Below are 22,095 nucleotides of genomic sequence, written 5' to 3'. Positions count from 1 at the left end.
CCTCTCCCTCTGCCCCTCCCCCTGCTTGTGCTCTCTCACTCTCTCTCTCTGTCAAATAAATAAATAAAATCTTTAAGGAAGGAAGGAAGGAAGGAAGGAAGGAAGGAAGGAAGGAAGGAAAGGAAGGAGGGAGGGAGGAAGGAAGGAAGGGAGGGAGGGAGGGAGGGAGGAAGGAAGGAAGGAAGGGGCGGGCAAGCTATAAAGGACTTTATTGGGGCAACTGGAGAAATTTGGATCTAGATTATATGTTAGATAATAGCATTAATGTTAAATTTCCTAACTGTGATAATATATGGTGATGCTGTAGGAGTTAACCTTTCCCTTGGGAGATACATTATGAAGCATCCCTAATAACAACAACTATAAGAACAACTTGCTGGTCTCTGGAATTCTAGATTTTGATGAATCAGTTTGTGTTCATCCTACCCATTTTCATCCTGACTTTGTTTTCAAAGTATTAATATTTTTGTCCATTTTCTGGCAGACAAATTTCCACATCTTTATGTCTTCTTAATTACCTTTCTCTAAATGATTTCTTGCTTTATGACCTTATGTTTTCCCTGAGGTATGGTGACTAGAACTGAAAAATATTTCTAATGTTGATGTACAGTACCACACGATAATGCTTTATATTTCCAGCATGCTTGCTTGTGGCACTTTGCATTCGTTTTTGGTACAAAAGCTGTTTAGGATAATGTTTTACAAGGAGTAACGTAAAATGACTATAGATCCTTTGTCTAGCAGTTCATCTTGGGATCCTGCCATTTGATATCATTGGCTTCGTCCTTTTTTTCCCAGAAAAGCTTACTGACAGCTGAAAATTAGTAAATTTTAATGTGTATTCGTGTGCCCCATTGTGTTGTAAAACCTGAAACTTGCCTGGCTCTGGTGTTGACTCTGGGAACATCAGCCATCAGTTTCTGTTCTTCAGAAACTTACTAAATTTTTCCCTTGCTACTGTTCAAATCCTCTTTACTAAATATTGCCTACCTATAGGTCAAATAAAATATTGATATTATGTATATATATGTCTTTATGTGTTCTGTACATACCTACTCACACATCTAAGTGTGGTTTCCGTAGAAGAGGAGTAATAAATAAAAGCATGCATTCAAGTAAGAGTGTAGGCTGAAATGTAGTGAAAAGGACATGGGCTTTAGAACAAGACTATTGTCCCTTGATTCTTGGTTCTGATCTGTACTGGCTTTTGACCACAGTTGAAACATGGGAACCATCTGGGTGTCTATGGCCTTCCAGGCTGTTTTTAAAGAGAATGCCTTATGAAAGTGGGTTTTCAGTCAATATTAGGCCTCCCTTTCTTCTACTTGAAAAAGTATAAAAGTAGTAATAACTAACGTTTTCCAAGGTCTTATTATGTACTTAGGCCATGCATGAAGAGGGTTGCACATACTAATAACACGAGGCAGGAGGTTAACTGGCTGAGAGTAGGGGCTCTAGAACTAGCCTTCCTTGGTTCAAATCCTGACTCTACCAATAACTACCTTCATGATTCAGGAGGAGTTACTTCACCATTCTATGCCTCAGTTCTCTCATCTTTAAAGTGGGGAGAAAATAACGGTATTTTCCTTGCTGGGGCCTTGTGAGGATTAAATGAGATAATATATGTTAAACACTTAGAGCAGTGTCTGACATATAATAAGTACTTAACATACGTTAGCTTTTATTATAAAGTGTTATTATCTCACTCAATCTTCTTAGTAGCCTGGTGAGTTAGATAAAATTACTATTCATAATATTTGGGGGAAACTGATCATAAGTGAGGTGAAATAACTTGACCTAGCACACTCAGTAAAAAACAGAATTAGGACTTGATTCATGTCTATTATTAACTACTCAAATTTCTCCTTAATTCTCTCCAAGCTAATCTCTTATGGGGATTGTTTAAATAGTCTGATATAGGCACTTGTCAAAAAGCTTTCTGAAAGTTTAAATATAGATTTTCTCTCTAAATCTCCTTACTCATGCTTATTTAACCCCTCAAACAACTCTAGTGAAACCAACAAACATCATTTCTTGTGCAGAAGTCATGTTGACTCATCCATGCAAAATTATTCTCTTCTGGCTATTCAGCTATCCAACCCTTTCACCAATACCTTGGAAAAATTGCAAGGCTGACTGAAATTTGAAAAGGAGGGTGTAAATTTGGACAAATCATTTCACCTCCTTGAAATGGGATTTGGACTAGATAAGCTGCAGGCTCCTTTCCAGCTCTAAAGTTCTATGATCCCACCCGTGGAATCATCATGATTATGGATGTAATGACTGAGACCCTCTTTTCCACTTGCTATAGGGGCCCTGCTGAGGCACCATTCCATTGATTGGATATTCTACTTACATGTATGTTTGTTTTTCTTCTGATTCTTTAGGGCACAAGATAAAAGAGACACAAGATAAGGAAGGAAAATGTACACAAAAGACATATTAAAGTTAAGTAACAAAGGGAATTTCAGAGGGGAAAAGAAGGATTTGATATCATTCACTTTAAATTAGTCTTCCTTTTTTGGTTATTATTTTGATATTCTGTGCCCTTCCTTTATTGAACATATCATTTTTTCATTTTATATTCAAGTAATACTATAATAGAAGTTCCAAAAAGGCAGAGCTGATATCCAAACTTGCAGGACATTCTGGTGTTTCTTTTAAATACAACACATATTTTGTTTCCTTCCCTTCAATGGGAAAACCGTCAATGGTTCCATGTGCCTGTGCTTGTCCTGTAAAACTAGGCAACCTGGGTCATTGTTAGGAACCCCCTACTACACCTCCAGAAATAACCATAGTTTGTTTATCTAATAAACACATTCCAAGAAAAAAAGCCACTGTGTGTATTAAATGTCTGTTGTATATCCTGAATTGTTGCATACACTGGGGATACAGAAATCCAAAGTTCAGAGACTTTCCTAAAAAATCTTAGTGAGTCAAAAATACTATAAAACTATAATGTGCCTGAAACCTGTGCTACGAGAGACACACAGAAGACGTTCTGGAAGCACAGAGGATGAACACCTGCTGTTTGTTTGCTAGGAGAGGCACACAGAGTTTCACAAAGAAGCAATAGATAATTGGGTGGTGACTTGAAAACTTCATGAGAATTGGTCTGGTTTTGAGATGAAGGCTCCAGAAAAAGGAACCAGCATGTGCAAAAAATGAAAGAAAGGCATATTTGGAAAACTAAATTCATATAAGAGGAGTTTAGAATGCTTGTGGTCCAGTGGGTAAAGTTGACTGTGGAGAGGTTGAGGGAGGCAGATTATGAGGAATTTCACATGTCATACTAAGGATTGTCTAGGAGTTCATAAAATATAATTGATGGGTTTTAAGCAGTTGAATGATATGATCTGATTTGTTAACAGTCTGCATCTCCCATCATAAGAGAACATCTTACAAAGGATCCCAATGGCCTTGTTCAGCTAATCAATTTCCAGGGTTTAATATGGTGTCTAAAATATGGTAGATTCTCTATAAATGTCTATAAGGTACTAAGTAAATGAATAGATCAATTAATGAAACAACTAAGCTAGTTAGAATTTACTTCTGGACCACATATCAAATTATTTATGGGGTAATGAAGCGATTTAGTTTAAAACATAAAACTTTAAAGCAAGAAAAGGGATGGTTGGGGAGAGAGATAAAATAAGGTTGTCTGGGGGTACCTGGGTGCCTCCGTCAGTTAAGTGTCTGACTTTAAATTTTGGCTCAGGTCATGATCTCAGGGTCATGAGATCCTGAACATCAGGTCCTGAGCATCAGGCTCAGTGCTGGGCATGGAGACTGCTTAAGATTCTTTTTCTTCCTCACCTTCTGCCCCTCCCTCTTATGCTCTCTCTCTCTCTCTCTCTCAAAAAATTAAAAAATAGGGGCGCCTGTGTGGCTCAGTCCATTAAGTGTCCAACTCTTGATTGCAGCTCAGGTCATGATCTCAGGGTCTTGGGATTGAGCCGCACATCAGGCTCCACGCTAACTGGGGAGTCTGCTTGAGGATTCTCTCTCCCTCTCCCTCTGCTCCTCCCCCCCACCTCCCACTTGTGCGTGTGCTCTCTCTCTCTCTCAAATAAACAAATACAATTTTTTTAAAAACCCCAAATAATTATAAGAGTGTCCAAATGTAAATAATCAGGAATACTGGGAATCTAGTACCCAAGGGACCAGATTTCTATTTTCTTTACTTTTTTGAATGTTTGATATTTTTCCATGATAAAGAAGTTTTAAAAAATTGTTCTTGAGTTAAGGCAACTTGATTTCTAGACTTCAAATGTGAATGGGTTGAAGCATAAATATTTCAGTTATAAAGAACTAAGCTTTTAAAGAATGATATTTGTAACTTAAAAAAAAAGAAAAACCTTAAATACTGTAAAAATTTTTGGAGTTTTAATGTAATTCTTGACTCTAGGTTTATAAGTTTTCAAACTAATTATGGCTAGAAAACTTAACTCAAACCACTTTATAACTTATAAAACTGAAACTAATCTGTTAGAAATTCAGTTAATATTTTTAATATGGAAATCATACCCTTATTCCAAAAAGTGTTGTAAAAGAAATGCTTTCACATTAACCTATATCACACTGAATTGATATCACAAAATTTTATGTTGTTAATTTTGCAGTTGCTAAAAATAACTTGATGGAATTTATTCCTGCTAGTATTTGTAAATACATACATTTAGTCCTAAAAGATTTGGGTTAAAACACAGAAAAATATAGTTTACATGTATACAAGTACCATTGTTTCTATTTCAAGAACGTGAATTCATTATAGTTAAATTTGAATGGTATGTATAGTCACTGATTCCTATCTCTTGCAGTCCATTTAATAAATTGAGATATTGCTGCTGAGTAAAATCAGGTTTTAATAATTGACAACTTCTGGAGACTGGCTAGCCTATCACCGAAAACGTTTCCTTCCAGATGCAGCTACTTCACATTAACTGTCGTTATCTACAATCAGCCTCTAGTGAACTGGGCACCTCCATGTGCTATACTAAAGTACACAGTAATGAGGGTCCAACTGCAAGCCCATGTTTAAATGATGGTTCTTCAGCTGATGCACAGAGAAAAAGTAAGCATGCTACAAAGAGGAAACCATAGAAGTAGGAATGGCATATGAAGACAAGGGACAGATATTAAAGGTTGACTTTTGGTCCTTATATCAATTCATATAGTTTTGCCCAAGAAAAAGAAACAGCTTCACAGAAGTGGTACAGGTCACCACAAGTTGTGATATAAGTTCTTACTTATTTTTAACACTTACAAAATAAGTTGCTATCAAAAGAGTCTCAGTGATGAAAAGGAAAAAAATAAGAAGCCACATGAGAAACTGGCTGACTGAAAGGTAAAATGACCTTTGTAATTATTATCCTAATAGAAGAATACTAGGTTAATACGCATTGGAGAAAAATATCTTACTATTGTGCCATGGAAATTTGCCATTGTGAGTTCATCAAAGATTCCTTTAAAAAAATTTTTTTTAGGCATGATGAGACCTGGCTCTGCAAATAAAGTAAGTTTCCCATACTAAGTATCTCAAAGAGGTTAAGTTAAGCAATAGTGATCACAGAGTAGTTTGAGAACATAAATTCTCTTCAGCCACTATTAGATTGGGAAACTTTACAAATGAGAGTCTGAAAGATGCATTAATTACTCAAAGAATAATTTCTAAAAAATCAGTAATTCCTCTAACTCAGCAAAATCTAAAATCTAATAAGGTCACATTTATTTTGACTTTGGCAAAAATGCTGAAATAAAAATTTAGTAATACAAAAATACAAATATATACTTCACAAACAGAAAATTCATGCTGCTTAGCACCTGAAATCTTTTCTTATGGAAAAGTAGAGGAAGGCTTTTTTTCTCCCTTTTCACACCAGTGTGTAAATTATTTCTCTAGTCTTTTGTGTAAATAATCAGGAGAGCTGAAAATAAGAGATCTTGAAGATTTTAATGTGTGACAGTCTCAACTATAAGAAGCAAAGAATAGATCCTCTTTATATTTTTAGAGCTCTTAGGATATATGCACATTAATTACATATCTTAATTCTTATGTTTGGTTTACCATTGGAAACTGAAATTTCAGAGATGAAAAAGAAAGAAAATTTTATAGAGACACTGAAAAAACTGAACATGTGGGGATATCAGGGAAAGATGGAAATCTTATACATACACTTACCAAAAAACCCAAAACACTGAATGACAAAAAAAAAAAAAAAAGCATGAAGTATAACGTGTGCATACTGGAGATGGAAGGATGTCAAGACATTTAAAAAGACAATATATTTCTTCTTTCTCATATGATACAACTTACTCAATATTCTTAAGAAAAATGTTCCCTAATGATGTTCAGTGAAATCACTTCTGATAACTATTGAGAGAAAAATAACACATATGTGCTTACGAGGAGATTCCATTTAAAGGCTATATTAGTTTTTTTATAAATCATTGTCATCTGGAAAGTTTTGATGAGCATTAAAAAAATCTACTGTAACCATTTCATCTGTACCCATATTTTTATGTGCTCAAATATAAGCATGAAAACTATGAATGCAATGGGATTTGTAGGCATAATCTCAAAATCAAATTACAAGTTTTTCTTAAATTTTGAACAAACACATCTCAGTTGAAAGGTCTACTTGTTATCAATATTATTTTAAATTCTATAACTGTAAAATAGAATGCATTCTTTGTTTGGGCTAATCACTATTTCAACATATAGAAGTATACCCACCAAAGAGAATAACAGAAGCTTAAGTTTAGGAGATCTTTGACAAGTATATATACACAAGAAGAAAAATAAAAGCAATTTACAAGTAAGGTGGTATAATTAGACAGGACTTTCTGTAGGAATTCAGAAAATGGAAACACTTTTATTACAAAGTCAGTTTAAATCTAAATTGGCTTCATTCTCAATTTTGAGTTGGATCTTACTTTCATATACATCTTATTCTAATAGTTGAGTCTCAAGTCAGACTTGTGGACATTCTGTCATATCTTACTCTTCAAAACAACCATTCACCTTCTTTACCAATAGTGTCTACTTTGTGTCCTTGATTCTGAGTATTTTTATTATGTAGAGATTCCTCACTAACTTGTCATATAAATCTCCTCCCTTTTTTTCCATGAATAAAATAATTTTTCTTCTTTGAGGTTTTCAAAGTTTATGAATTCAGGCATATGTAAAGGCAAGCAACTACTTAACTCTGGTCCTCAAATCCCATCTTTAAATCATACTGATAATAGTAAGCTTCACCCGAAACACCACCACTAGCAACTTGCAAAGCCTCTGAATCTCTTCCCCAATCTACCTTCTCTTTTCCACTGTTCTGTGTTCAGTCCAGCCCACTCATGATCCATCAGACATCTGCATATGATAGAACATGCCTACAGACTTCTCCTTTAAGTTTCCTCCCATCTGGAACAGCTTTTTCTACTTCATCCACTGTGCTGCTCCAAATCTTGTGGGAATATGTTCTAAAATTGCTTTTCTTCTTTAATCTTTGTAATTGTACTGTTAACTCATGAATTGATGTTAAAAATATAAATAAGTCCATGAAGCTATGTATTTTTTTGTGCAGACTAAGACTTAAATATAAAAAAAAAAATCTAAGCAACTAGGATTATTATTTTGGAGGGAAAAAAGTTGAGTGGTGAATTACTAATAACATTCAAATAAGTAAGGAATTATACGATTGTTAGTAACCAGCTAATCTTTGTTACAGATTAAAAAGGAATTGTGCTCTAACATAAGTAAAAAGGTTTTCCAGCAAGATATAAGGAAGACAATACGCATTGTTAAGTAATGGGTTGCCTTACTAAAGCTGGTTATCTTTATACTTTCTGTAGAAGTCAAACAGTATATCTGCTCGTATGTTTCAAATTTGATATACATTCAAGCTTTGTGAAGGAAGAAGAATATCTGTGTAGAAAGTCAAACAGACATGGACAGAAACATACAATATTGGGGAGCAACCGAGACGGAGGAGTCGGTTAAGTTAAAAAAGGCTCTTTCGATAGTTGTATTTTGTTGTTAGGGCAGAGGAGTATTTTTTTAAAAGGTACTTTTTGAAGAGGAGTGCTTTCTACTTTTCCATTCTACACTTTATAGGATAAAGTTTTTGCTATAAAAATAAAAACAAGACAATATATAGTTTTAAAAGTTGTATTTGCAGAGGTGTTTTTTTTTTTTTTTGGAGTTATGTATTATTTCATCATCCTAGTGGAGAGAAACCAAATTTCATAAATGTAGTCAGGTCTTTTAATTTATAAATATTATCCCATCTTGTTCCAGGAAGGACTTAATTGGCAGCATTTGATTATTTCATTCGAATAATAGCTTATCAGGACCAAGACAAACTTTTTCTTAAGTGTTAACCTTGTTTCATGTGATGCCAAGTGAAAAGAAGTGAATTTTACAGAAACTTTTACATTTCAAGAAAAGTTTGTAATTCTCCTAAAGAGACTGTGTTATATAAAAATATTTGTTGTTTGCTTTTCAAATCTTTACTGTTTTTGTTAGCCTTCTTATATAAAAGGCATGGAAACCTTTTCAAATTGACATTTTACTTTTGAAGTCTATGAAAAAGTTAAAATAATCAAACAAAAAGGGGTGTAGATGGAATCTGAACTATCCTTACATGCAAAAGAGTTAACACAGAAAAGAACTACAAGTGCCATGGCCTTGGGAACTAAGATATATGTTTCAAGGTAAGATTGTATTTCTATTCGGTATGTACAGATTTCTGCACACATTCGCACAATAAATCACTTAATATAAACCTTATAGTTAATTGATGATGCCAGAATCCAGAACTGTTTCATGTTTAAAGAAATTAAAACATTATAAGGGAGGATCTTATTTGTTACATTTGAAGGACTTAGAAAAATTCAATTTAACATCTATTGTTAAAAAACAAATAGTTTATTTGATTGAAGACAAGTTTTAATTTTTAGCCAGTAACCTCCATTTTCTTATAGCAGACTGATAGTAATAAATTAATTCAAAGGTGAGGTTACAACTATCTTCAAATTAGGTCTTTGAAAAAGAAACTCTAAACATTGTCAAAGGTTAGTCAAAACGACAAGAGCATCATATTCAGAAAACTTAGAAGGGAAATTTTCCTTAAAAAATTTTTAGCAGCTACGTATTGGTAGCAACTTTGGAAAAGTTTTCATGGCTTCTAAATGAAAAGCATACATGAGAGAGTCATACTAGTTTTCCATGTTTACATAACACTCACAAGACATATATGGAAAACTTTACCCAGAGTAATTTTGTATTCTGTGTCATAATTTGGTTTATTTTCCTTTGCAAGGATAAAACATCTATTAGTAAAAATCAGACTAATACAAATTTTTCAAAACCACAAGGTTATTACTATAATTTTTAGTTCCTAAAATCTGTTGATATGAAGAACATCATGATAAAATAAAATATCACAATTATTTGAAGAACATAAGACTTTTTTAAAAGTTAAAATAGAAAGCATCAGTCATAGAAATAAAGAGAATTGCAAAAAGGCATATTAAATGTCTGCCTTTCAAACCTAAGTATCTAGAAGCAAGCTACTTACCTACAATAGATAGAATGGAATTAACGTCTTTAAGAATGCAAATATTTTCAGTATTTGAAGGATAGCCATTTCAATAAATAACAGTACTCTGATAACCAGGCTGCAATAGGACAAGTCATGGTAACTTCTCTTTTTTATTCCATTAAGATTGTTTAAAAGGCAATTTTTACATCCTGTCATTCCAAAGAGGTTTAAGGTTTTTTTTTTTTGTTTTTTTTTTTGCAGGCTTTTTTTCTTCTTCCTTACATGTAGGATGATTTCTGGATATTTAGTATAGGGCATCACACCGGTGCAGTCTTGCAGTGCAACCAAGGCAGTTGCAGCAAGTATTTCTCACTAGTAATGTAAGGGGCTAGGAGGGAACAAGGCTTGAGGAAACAATCTAGAAATCCATAATACAGCTTGTTGGTCCTTTACCCACAAATAACCTTTTTAGACCAGATACATAAAATGCAGTTTATTATCTAAAATTTTAAAGGAGAATCTTTTGTTAAATGTTAACAAAGAACGACTATCCTAATTCCTTTTAAAATGCAATCCTTAAAAAAAATCAACTATCAAGTCTTTTTGAAAAGTGCTTAAATCATCTGGAGATAAATATCACTTGGTGTCCTTGTTTTCTAACAAATGGCTTTTTCCATTGTTTCCATTAATTTCACCCATATTCGTTTTTTAAAAAACAAGGCCCTTACCCTCAGCAGCAAAACACAGATGTATGATTTAGCATATAAAACCGGTAATTACATACTAATTTACTTAAGATTAATTTTTTCTTTTCGTCAGTTTCAAGAAGTCTTCCCGTGATTAACTGTAAACAAGAATGGTTTACACCTCAAATTAGAAGCCATTAATTAGCATGACGAAGTCAACTGTAAGATACACAGATAATTTAAATTATTTAATCACTAATCACCTTGGCTAAACTGTAGTATACTCTTTCAATATCCTTCGGTGGGTTATTGATCTGTCAGTAAATTACCTCCAGATCAGTTAGAGATAAATATTAGCCTTCTTTTCTTTCTCTCAGGTTTACATTATTCCTTCTTGTAAACACTTAAAAAAGCTTTAAGGTTCTTTAATCCCAAATCCCTAATTAGCCATCACTAGCCTTTTTGTAACCAGGAAAAAGAGTATCTGAAGTACAGATCAGGAGTTCGCTTTGCCCGTACAACAATAAAAAACATTTTTAAATGTAAAATGCTTAAGGCAATGGCAATAATAAAAGATATATGCAGAGGTGGCTTCAGCAAATAACGGGCTTGCAAACGCCGACTGGTTAACAAAAAGAGCCGTACCTCTATTGCAATATACGGCACTCCAATAAATTACACAACACTTTGCATAGGCTGCAGAAATAACGCAGGACAAGACTTACACAGATGCCAATCCGCAGCATTTATACACATGCACATGGCAAGAGACAGAAACCAAACACTATCATTCAACTCGGGCCGGGTAGCGCGATCCCGAGTTTGCCCGGCGCGAGAGGGCTCTCTGCGTGTGTGTCTGTGTGCGCGCGTGAGAGTGAGACCCATCCTCGGGGCATTTCCCCTCTTTGGGCAGTTTTGCTTCATTTGTTTCCCATTTCTGCTACATAGAAACTAACTTCCATCTCAGCCCCAGCCAGCGCCGCTGAATAGAGCCTGTGCTGCGGCTTCGTGTGCGTCAGATCCCTCCGCGGAGCCGTCCCCGGCCCCCTCCCTCCCGCGGTCGGCCTCCACAGAGAAAGCGCCTTTCAGCCAACCGGCGGCTCCGGCTCCGACATCTTCTCCGACTGGAAATAAATAAATAAATCGCACCTTTGGCCGGGAAGAAGGGGGCAAGGGTCTCGCCACACTGGGCGTGGGGGCGCTGGGGCGCGCGGCCGAAGGCACTCCTTTTTTGCGCCGGGGGGCGGGGGCGCGGGCCGAGGACGGGGCCAAGCCCGGGCCGCGAAGGCGGCGGACTCCTTTCTGCGGCGGAGGGATCCGCGGCGGAGGCGGCGGCGGCCGTAGCCGCTGCCTGAGAGTTGTTGTTTCCTCCTCCTCCTCCTCCGCCTCCGCCGCCGTTGCTTGAATGGTGGAGCCGAGGCTGGGCTCGTGAACACACAGTGACAGCTATAGGGCAGGCGGCGGCACCATCCCCGCTTCCCCTCGGCGGCGGGGTGTCCCGCCGGCGGCCCTGAAGTGACCCATAAACATGTCTTGTGAGAGGAAAGGCCTCTCGGAGCTGCGATCGGGTAAGTCGGGGGGGCTGCTGGGGCCGCTGGCACCGGGCGATTCCGCCCGCGGTCCCCCGCCCCCCGCAGCCCGGCCGCTAAGCCTGTGTGTCTCCCCGTCCCCCTCTCCCGCGCAGAGCTCTACTTCCTCATCGCCCGGTTCCTGGAAGATGGACCCTGTCAGCAGGCGGCTCAGGTACGGCGGCGCGCGGCGCGGGCCGAGCCGGCGCTCGCCNGGGCGTCCTGTCCCCACAGCTGCTGCCCCGCCGCACCGACTGGACCGGGAAGGAGCATCCCAGGACCTACCAGAATCTGGTGAGACATTCACGTCGCGGAGCAAAGAAACTTTTCCCCGAGTCGAATAAAAATTGAATTTCCCGCAATTTTTTACAGAGACAAAAACTTGGCCCCAGAACGTGAAAGCTCCAAAGGCCCTGGGGAGGGTTGGGAGGCCGGCGCGGGGGCTTCGGGGGGCAGTGGTCGGGGGGACCCGCACCCCGAGGCCGCAGGGGCTGCCGACAATTTATTTGTGATATTTTGTTAATGTGCTAGAAATAAAGATACGTCATGAGTGTTGTGCAGTGCAAGGCCGGAGGAGGAGGGGCCGGCGCGCGCGTCCGTGCGGGCGCGGGGGCGCGCGCGAGGCGGCGGCAGCGGGAGCGGCGCGAGGAAGGAGGGCGCGCTTGCTCGCTCGCTCGCTCGCTCTGCACGCGCGGTCGGCTCGGCTTTCTCCTGCCCCACACAATAGCTGGTGACTAACTGCTCCGAAGTGGCATTAGCATTTCACAAGCAGGCGATTCAGCCGCAGCGGAACCGTAGCAAGGCGTTATTTTTTTTTTCCCCCACTCGATTCTTTTGCTTTCCTTAAATTCAGAGCCACGTTTTTTGTTTGAGGGGTTCAGATGTATGATGATAGTTGGCCAGAGGCTCATCTTGCTTTTACCAAAACACACTCGCAGAAGTGCAAAAGCCTGTAACACTCCAAAAGCCAGAACTTCAACAGGCTTTTTCTCATTTTGCCAATTCTCGTGTTATTATGCTGCTGCTTCTTCAGTTAAGAGCTATTACTGGAGGCCACTGAAAAGTTTTGATTTTTACCCTTATATTTATTGTGGTACGGAACCTGGCAAGTAGAAGTTTTTCAGTTTATATTGGGATATATTTTGTATAATAGCTTGATAAATACCTGTTTCTTCGTTTTGTGGGTTTTCCAAGCGAGTATGTTTAGTAATTTCTAAAAATTGTCTTCTGAAAGGGGACCTATTAAGTATTGTGACTGGAAAAGTAACGTATTTGTATTCGGTAGTTATATTTTCCATATTCTTGTCTCCCAAACTGATTAAGGTTGTTTGTATGAATGTGTGTGTGTTAGGCAGTTAGAGCGGTCACTCGCCCTTGGGCAGGGGACTGGGTGGGGGGCGCTTAATCTGTGCAGTGCAACTGATTCGGAACTGATGTTTTGAGGTAGTTATAACGAGTGATGTTACTTCATGAAGGCTTGTGAGATGATTAGGAAGTTTCAGCTACTTTAGAATTTAATGTCTTCTGTGAGGTGAAGGCATGACATGATTTTGATGGCTTTTGTTTCATTTGGATATAGAACATCTAACTTTTGGATCTAAAGCTCTTATGATTAATATCGTTTGCTAAGTGCGCACAGATGTTGAAATAAGGAAAACATAGCTTTAGGAAATTTAATGGAAACTTAACAGTGTATATATTTCCAATTTTGTTAGATTTCAAGTAGTAATTGAGGCTAATTTCATTTAATATTCTGCTACAATGAATGGAGTTTGAAACAAACTCTAAGATTCAGTACCTGCAATACTTTAATTTGGGGGGTGTTAATATTTGACAGAATCTTAAGTGGATCCATGTCTTCCTTATTATTTGAAAAAATTGTAGAGATTATAATAATTCAGTTTTTAAGAATTTGGCAGATTTTATAAAACTTTTTTTGCATTTTTTTTTTTTAATAAAACTTATCGTTGCATCTCGTAAAAGCCCTCAAACCCGTCCCGGAAGATTGCTGTGTTTTCTTACCTTGGAAACTCTTAGTAATAATGTATTTTTAAAATGAAGCAGCTGATGGTGTCTTGCCAAATTATGGGAATGTCTGATGCTTGTAGGAATATCATTTTGTTTTCTCTAGTAAAAACAGGGGTACCAATGCTCATTTTTAATTTTGGGGGGAGAGTTTCTCATCTCTCAGATATTATTAAAATGAATTTATATTCCCTGTCTTTTTATCAGACTTAGGGCAATAAGTAGTGTCTTCATTAGAGTTGTTATGTTTTCAGAATCCACCTATTTTGCATGAAAGTGGATTTTCTTGCTTATAGTGTTTTCACCTTTTTCCGGAAGAGTCATGTTGGTGTACTCATGAGACAGTTAAGAATCCTCATTAAAATTTAGAGTTCTCTGGTTGATGTTCTCTTTTTATTCATTTAGCATATTAGTCAATCTATATCTACTGGCTATAAGACACCTTTTGGAGTACTTTTATATCCATCAAACTGTATATCTAGGTGTGTGGGTATTTGGTTTAACTTTTTTGACTTTTTGAGAATCAGCTCTAAAACATTTTGGAACACTAGGTATCTGAGCACATTTTTGTTTAATAGTAGGATCTTGAAATATTATGTGTAGGTGAGCACATGCAAAATCTCTTGTATAGTGTTCTCTGTTGTCTTAATTGATTCTTATGACTTAAAAAACATTTAAGTTGCCTTCGGTTGAATTTGAGTTTACTTGACATTGGTTTTAAGCTTGTTTTGATGAGTTAAACGAAAATAATAACTATTGTTTGTGGTTTCTGTAGTGTCTTCCTATACCTGGAAATTTGTTGCTACGTTAACTGATAAACTGAGTAAAATTTTAAATGGAAGAGTTTATATGTCGGATTCACATTTCTAGAAAACCTCAAATTACAGCTATTCAGGATTGTGTATAATATTTGTACTTGGGAGGTTAAAAACAAGCATAGATCAGCATCTGTACTCAGTCTACAAATAAAATCACAGTGATTGAGTTTTGACAAGAGGAAAGTAGAGTTTTAAGAGTAGTTTTAAAGGTTTACAGATTAAAAAAAAAAGATGTGCTTTTTTCCAAGTGTGATTGATAAAGTTATTGTAAAACATGATTGTGTAAGATTTAAAACATTTTTAACTGTGAATAGAATTTGATAGGAAGTTGAATAGTTTTTTTGTCTCTTAGGGTGTATGTTTAATCAGATTTTATATTTTTAAATATAGGTTGATTTTAAAGCAAGAGGGCATATTATAAGCTTTCATCAGAATTCTAATTTTTTTTAAATGGAGCCATGCATTGTTGGCAAACTTTTTAAAGAACAGGAAAACTCAACTAATTTTTGGACCAAAGAGAAAGCTTTCTCATTTATTTCTGTTTGAATAGTGAAATTAGTTGGTTTGTTAAGTTTTGCTGTCTAGTTGTCACCTTAATTAGTGGTGATTGCATGCTTATGAGGCAGAATTTTTAAACATTTTTACCAAATTTGAGATTCTGATTACATTTCTTGCTTACAGGGTTTTTGTTTTGTTTTGTTTTGTAAACTGGGTTCATGTTTTGCTAATCTGTTAAAATGATGTCATTCTTACTTTAATTTTTGTAGTGGTATTTGCTTTTCTTAAAATCATTCCACTTACTAGAAATCTTTCTACTCAAGTGAAAGGATTGGAAGTCAGGAGATAGGGATTTTGATTTTTAGCCCTGCCAACAGTCAGCCTGCAGGTTACCTCAAGCAAGGCATGGAATTTCTCTGGGCCCCAGTTACCTCATTTGTAAAAGAAGTGAATTGAAATTTTTCTAATCTGAAAATCTTATTTTGAACTAGAAATAGTGATAAATTATCTCTAAAAACTCTTTCATTTTGTTGTTGATTATCCAGAACACAAAAAAGTAGATATGGAGAAAACATGAGGATTAGAAAATTATATAAATGCTTTTTATAGTGCTATTCTTAGGTTGTAATATCATATCTTCTTAGGTGAATATTTTTGAGATACCATATTGTAGACTACCTCTTTATTCTGTAATTAGTATGTTTCTCTCCAAGGTTTAAGTACTAGTTTTCATAAATTATTGCTAGTCTTAAATTCAAAGAATAAGAACCATGAATAGGATATACTTAAGTATATATCTTAAATGTGCATGTATTTAGAGTATGCTGATTAACGTGAAAGTTAGGGGACAAGTTTTAGGGAAAAAAATATGTTTTTGAATGAGGTATTGCTGTCCTATATTAAAGATAATATGGTGCATTTAAAACCTAGCGGATATAATTTTGGGAGCGGGGTGGGGGGTGACAAATAATGAAGTGAATGCGTATAGTACAGTTACCATTTCCTTTTTTAATAGAGTATTAGTAAAATGGTAAGCACAGCTTGGTAGTCTCTAGGACAGGGCTTTAATATTTCATAATCCTTATAATGAACAATACAACATTTTGTGTTAAGGAAATGCTACATGCTGAAGGGCCGAAATGGGTAAAACTTCATCCTTTCTTACCCATGCAGTTGTTCTGTTGGTATATGTAACATTATATTGAGAAGTTTGAGGCATTTACAAGATTTTTAAATGGAAGAAGTACCTGTTAAATTCTTTATACTTTTGAATAATTGTAAAGTGGCTTGAACATAAGGGGGGTTGGATTATCCCATCCCCAGCTACACACTGGTATTTTACATGACTGTTATGAGGCAGGCAGTACTGCAGGAGTCTGCTCCCCAGTCTGTAAAATGGGCTAATGATAGTCCCTATTTTGTAGGATTCTGTGAGTGATACCTGGCACAAATGAAGCACTATGTAAGGGTTTGTGCTTGCTATTAACAGAACTTTAGTCATGGTAGTAAAGTTTCCAGTTATAGCTTTATTAATGCATGAAAGTTTAAGAAAAAACTGTTTTATTCCAGAAACAAGTGTGCATAATTTTCTGAACATAGCAGCTCCAGTGTAAAGAAGACTGATCTAAACCTTCAGAAGATAACATTAGTATAATTACGTTGTAGATTCAAGGATGAAATAATTAAGCCTAAGATACAAAGAAAAAAGTAAAATAAATACGAAAAATAAATAATTTTTAAAGCATTGTGGATAGAAATAATTTTTAAAGCATTGTGGATAGAATTCTAGAAAAATTTTGGCCGGTCTTAAAGTGATTCTCTGCCTGTTTTTGTGGACTAATTAACATTAAGAAATGTTTGGGTGGTTAAAATATCCAAAATTGATTAGAAAATATATGAAGCTTTTGTATCTTTTGGTAATCAGATGACATTTAGGAATATGTGAAGGGAGCTTGGCTGTTGCTTCTGTCTCCTTCTGTTCAGAGATTTGTATAATTTTAGACTCACGATAGTTTGTATTTTTGAAATTGTCAGATGTTTTGTCTTGTCAATCTGGCTTAAAGATGTATGTTTTAAACAGCTTAATGCAGACTTTTTGAATTAATCTTTAAGTGAGCACTAGGTTAAATAAATCCTGTGAATGCCAGTTTGTTAATCCACTCAAAATTTCTTTGTCAGACCACAAGTTTTATCTAGAAAGTCCCCTGTAGTCTATTGGAGACATTTTTCTTTTTCCCAAATTTTGTAGTTATCATGTCACTACAAACAAGTAATACTAGACAGGTTCATTTTATTATATTTTTTTTTTCTTTTTGAGTGTATTTTTCTTTTAAGATACTTAAGTTGCTTTTGTAATTACATCTTAAAGTAATAAAGGCTATTATATAATAGGAACCAAATTTAAAATTTTAGAAATAAATTTAAAATGTGTAAAGATCAATTTTTATTTTGTTTGTGAGAAGACATGTTATACATAAAATTATGAGTAATTTGTGAAAATTAATAATTTTGGAATGAATAAATATATGTTACTGAGCATATGGAATATAGAAGATTGTTAAGTATTTTATAATAGATTGGAAAAGGTGATAATACTTCTTTTCTCTATGGAATTTGAGAATTCAGTGTGCTAAAAAATCAAAGTTATGATATAGAAGAGTGAAATATGTAAGTGAGAACCTTTGGTCACTACAGAGAAGGCAGTCATCAGGTGTGAAGCAGGTCCACCTTTATTTGCCTTACGTACAGAGAAGCAGCCAGGGGTTTGAGCTCAGGGACTACAGATAAGGAAAAGGATGGTTGGTTGGAGGAGAATTTTTTGATACTAAGAAAATGTAGTTAGCAACATGATCTAATGCACCGTCTGCTTAAACTAAAACTAAATTGTAAAGGGAATAAGACTTATGATGTAAAGCTTAGGTAATTTGCAGTAGCATGGATAATGGCAGCCTACTGCCAAGGAAGCACATGAAGAATCCGTGTGTTCTAGACTCCAGATGGCCTATGGTCATGGCGGCATGACCCATTTGGTCTCTATCAGAGATAGAGAACAGGCACATAGCCTGTTGGCAGAGGTTATAACATAAATGCAAGAAATATTTACCTTGTGTCATTTGGTTGTGGTTTAGATTTGGGGTGAGGAAATACTAAATTCTCAGCAACTTGGAGAAATACGCATTTTTTAAAACAACTTTGCTGCCACATTGTACGTGTGGTGTTAGTTATTTCGAGTGCAGTGTTTGAAACCGAAACATTACTAAAAATGAAACTGGTCGTTCTCTTAAGAGTATTTATATTGGCATTTTAAGAATAAACACTTTAAGAGTTTTCCATCTTTAAATTGATAGACAATAATTTTGCCAACAGAATGCATATTTGAATTTCATACTTTAGTAAATAATGTTTTAAAGAGGATTTCTTATTGCACAAATTTTGCTTAGAAAATACGTGATTTAAAAACAAAACTTCAGTGTGCTTTTAAAAAAAGTTAAATTTTGTCATTTTGTAGTGTTTTAAATTAATTTTTATAGAGCATCTTTTGTGGTTTGTGGAAACCTAAATTCTGGATAAAGTGGGTTTTTGTTTGTTTTTTTTTTTTTATATTTTATTTATTTATTTGAGATAGAGACTGAGCAAGAGAGCACAAGCAGGGGGAGGGGCAGAGGGAGAAGCAGGTCCTCAGCCAAGGAGGGAGCCCGATGCCAGGCTCCATCGTAGGGTCCTGGGATCATGACCCCAGCTGAAGACAGATCCATATCCCATTGAGCCCACGTGCCCCTGTGTTTTTTGGGATTTTTTTTTGGCAAAATACAGTTGCGTTGTGATGAATAAAATCTGAAAGAACACTGTATATTTTGACTCAATTGTGAATAGATGACAGTCTTTCAAGCATGTTTATTGACAAGAGTACATAGACCACCAACATTAATTTTGACACTTAATAAGATTCTATATTAATTTTATTATACTTCTTATTAGAAAGAAATTGTAGGCATGTAAGAGTCCTTCTGAAAATAGTTACCCAGATTAGAGGTTTTTGAGTTGAAAATGGTTATATGTAGGTCCTATTTGTAATTATAAGACCTGTGTGACAGCGGGGCAGGGACTAAAGTTTTGAGAAGGAAATTGTAATGAAAATAACAGTAACCCTGGAATCAGGAGACCTGGACTTGAATACTAATTTCTCCTACTTTCTGAATGTATGACTTCAGAGAAACTGTAACCTTTGGACTTCAGTTTTCTTTACCTGCGAAATGGGGAAAATACTTAACCTTATTTGCTTGTGAAGATAAATTTTGAGAATACTTGGCACAAAGTAAGTATTCCGTAATTTTTCTATGTGGAAAGCTATTACAGTTTTTAAAAAATGGTCAGAAAATATAAACTTGCTTTTAAAGATTATGGGTATAATTTAATGTATACTTTGTAATAATGATAACAGATTTATAATTACAGGTTTAAAGTTTTGAGAATTTGAGATCTGGTCTTAAAATTAGGCTTAGAAATGACTAATAGCAAATAGGGTTTTTTAAATTTGTGATTTTGTTTATATGTTAGGATAGTTGTAAAAATAAGAACTATATTCCATTAAGGTGACTATTTAGAACTCAGAACTATAGTGGAGAGCAGAAGTAACTAGCCTTTCAGATCTGAAAAAATTTGAGAAAACAGATGTGAAAAACTGATATTTTTAGAACCAGTCAGGTGTTCAGGACATAGTAATGCCAGATATTTGGTGTATCTTATTTTCATAGGGACGTCTTAATTATATGCTAAAAGAAGGACTGGCATTTCTAGAGCACACAGGTAAATGAAGTAGTTTAATGAATTACATTGCTCTAACCTCATTTTGGAAAGGTCCTTAAAAAGATTTCCAAAATGTTTTTTCCCTGTGTAGGTCTAGAAAGATTTTCAACGTGAAAGAGCAACATGTAGTGTGTAATATGGAGTATAATTAAAGTGACAGCCAACTCTTATGTCACCTACTATGAGTACCCCCCAAGGTGGTGACTTAGCAGTCTCAGTCTTGTAGATGAGGGCATTGAGTAGTAGAGTAAATGTTTTCTCCGCACTCAGCAAGTTTAAACCTAGACTATTTGACTTTAAATCTCTCAATCAAACTACTGACCTTTTCTTGAAAAATTGAGTTCTTAATGACAGTATGTCTGGTGGAATGCAGTGGCTTCCAGATTTTTTATATTTTCTTCCCACTGATAAAATTTACCTTTTAACGGTAATTTCCATTGACAATGGCAAAATTTTCTTGGCTGGGAAGAACCACTGTTTACGTGAAGTAGCATAGCAAGCAGAAGCAGATTGTTTTAACTAAAAATGCAGGAAAGTAAACTACTCAGAGAGCTCAGTCTTTTCTTGTTCCTTCCTTCCTATAGTTCACATTTTCAGAAGAGGTTCCTGTTGTTCAAATTGTAATTGATAATTTTAGAAATGTTTTGTGTCAACCTGAGAAAGGAGTGATGCAGGTTTATGGTTTGGGCCAAGATGGACAAGGCATGAACAGAGTTGTGTCTTTCACACAATTTTGTTATCCCTACTACTGGAAACATTGATAGAACCAAGAATTATTTAGATCGGGGTGGTAAACTATGGTTGCTGCAGGTAAATTGTATAGGAAATCTGTTTTTTAAGGCCCCAAAGCTAAAGTTACTACATTTTAAAGAGTTGGTAAAAAATATATATATGTGTGTACGACAGATAGTTGTCTTCAAAGCCTAAAATATTTACTGTTTAACCCTTCATAGAAAATGTCTGCTGACTTCTGCTATAGATATCATAACATATTTACAAAGAGATACCTTTAATTCAGGTTCTAATTCAGTTAACCCAAGACCGTTGTTACCATATCAAGTGATTCTCAAATGGTATTGGAGGTGGGGGTGGAAATATGAGAAGTTTGGGAAAGCTCTGACTAACCCCCTGATGTAGGAATGAATCTCCATGGGATGGCATCAGAGTTTGCAGCCATAAAACAGGCTCTTTTATCTCGAGTGGGAGAGAAGATGAAATGTTTATGAAAATTTAAAAAATGGAGCACAGCTGATAAATATGCATTATTTTTTAAGAACAGTAATCATAAATTTTATGGTATTAATCCTTTGGTTTAATTTGTTTATACCTTGCTTCTAACTTTTAAGAGTTTAAAATTTTAATCTTAGAGCTACTGAGAAAAGTAGGGTTGATCACATTGATTTCCTTTAGCCACTGTGGGAGAGAATACTTAGGGTTGTCACCCTATTATTATAGTTTTATTTTCTATCCTTAGCTGTTTACCTGTAGGTATCCTTTACCTTATAGGAATAGTTTGCTTAGTAGTAAAAATGAACTTTAGAATGTTTCTTTTTCTGGCTCAGTTTAATGTCTGTGTTGAAAACTATTCAAAATGTCTCTTTTTTAGCTTACTTCAGTATTGAAATATATATATTTGGGGCAATAGGTTCTATGGGCAGTGTAAATGAGGGCTGGAGTTAGACTGTCTTGATTTGACTCTTATCTCCATCGTCCACTAAATGTGTGTGATCTTGGGAACCTTGTTTTACCTTGCTGTACAATAATTTCTTTATTAATGGAAATAATTGTTCAAATCTCTTAGGGTTGTTAATGAGCTGAACTTTTTATATGTATAACTTACTACACTTACCACAAGGCTTAGCATTTAGAATGCAATCAAATACGTGTATTGTTAAGATTTATCACAGTTAACTTTATAATTTGATCATACTTTTTATGTGTTGAATATCTTAAGAAATTTAAAGCAGCACTGGTCATGGAAAGTAATCAGTATATTAGAATCGAGGGTGTTGTTTTGTTTTTCCCAAATAATAGTGTACAAACAGTTACTGAGAATCCAAATATGGATGTTTTGGATAATGGATTTTATTACAATATCACTTCTGATTTCCCTTTTAATTTTCATTTCTTTTTAGTTATTAGTATAGGT

General features: G+C 35.7%; 1 protein-coding gene and 1 long non-coding RNA gene across 2 annotated transcripts in view; one reads left to right on the top strand and one right to left on the bottom strand.

Annotated features, from left to right (window-relative positions):
* Window positions 1–11,339, bottom strand: part of LOC117797158 — a 22,817-nt gene extending 11,478 nt beyond the window's left edge. Inside the window, exon 1 of the long non-coding RNA XR_004622073.1 lies at window positions 10,957–11,339. This is a non-coding gene — a long non-coding RNA (uncharacterized LOC117797158). The remainder of the gene's footprint in view (window positions 1–10,956) is intronic.
* Window positions 11,340–11,585: 246 nt separating this feature from the next.
* Window positions 11,586–22,095, top strand: part of PHIP (pleckstrin homology domain interacting protein) — a 131,839-nt gene continuing 121,329 nt past the window's right edge. The window contains exons 1-3 of the mRNA XM_034648088.1: window positions 11,586–11,799; window positions 11,916–11,999; window positions 12,032–12,093. Coding sequence (XP_034503979.1) covers window positions 11,760–11,799; window positions 11,916–11,999; window positions 12,032–12,093 — 186 coding nt within the window. The 5' untranslated portion in view covers window positions 11,586–11,759. The remainder of the gene's footprint in view (window positions 11,800–11,915; window positions 12,000–12,031; window positions 12,094–22,095) is intronic.

Source organism: Ailuropoda melanoleuca, chromosome 19 (assembly GCF_002007445.2).
Source record: "Ailuropoda melanoleuca isolate Jingjing chromosome 19, ASM200744v2, whole genome shotgun sequence".
NCBI classification, from domain to species: Eukaryota; Metazoa; Chordata; class Mammalia; order Carnivora; family Ursidae; genus Ailuropoda; species Ailuropoda melanoleuca.
The sequence above is the reverse complement of the archived record's forward strand: the minus strand, read 5'-3'. Positions and strand labels throughout refer to the sequence as shown.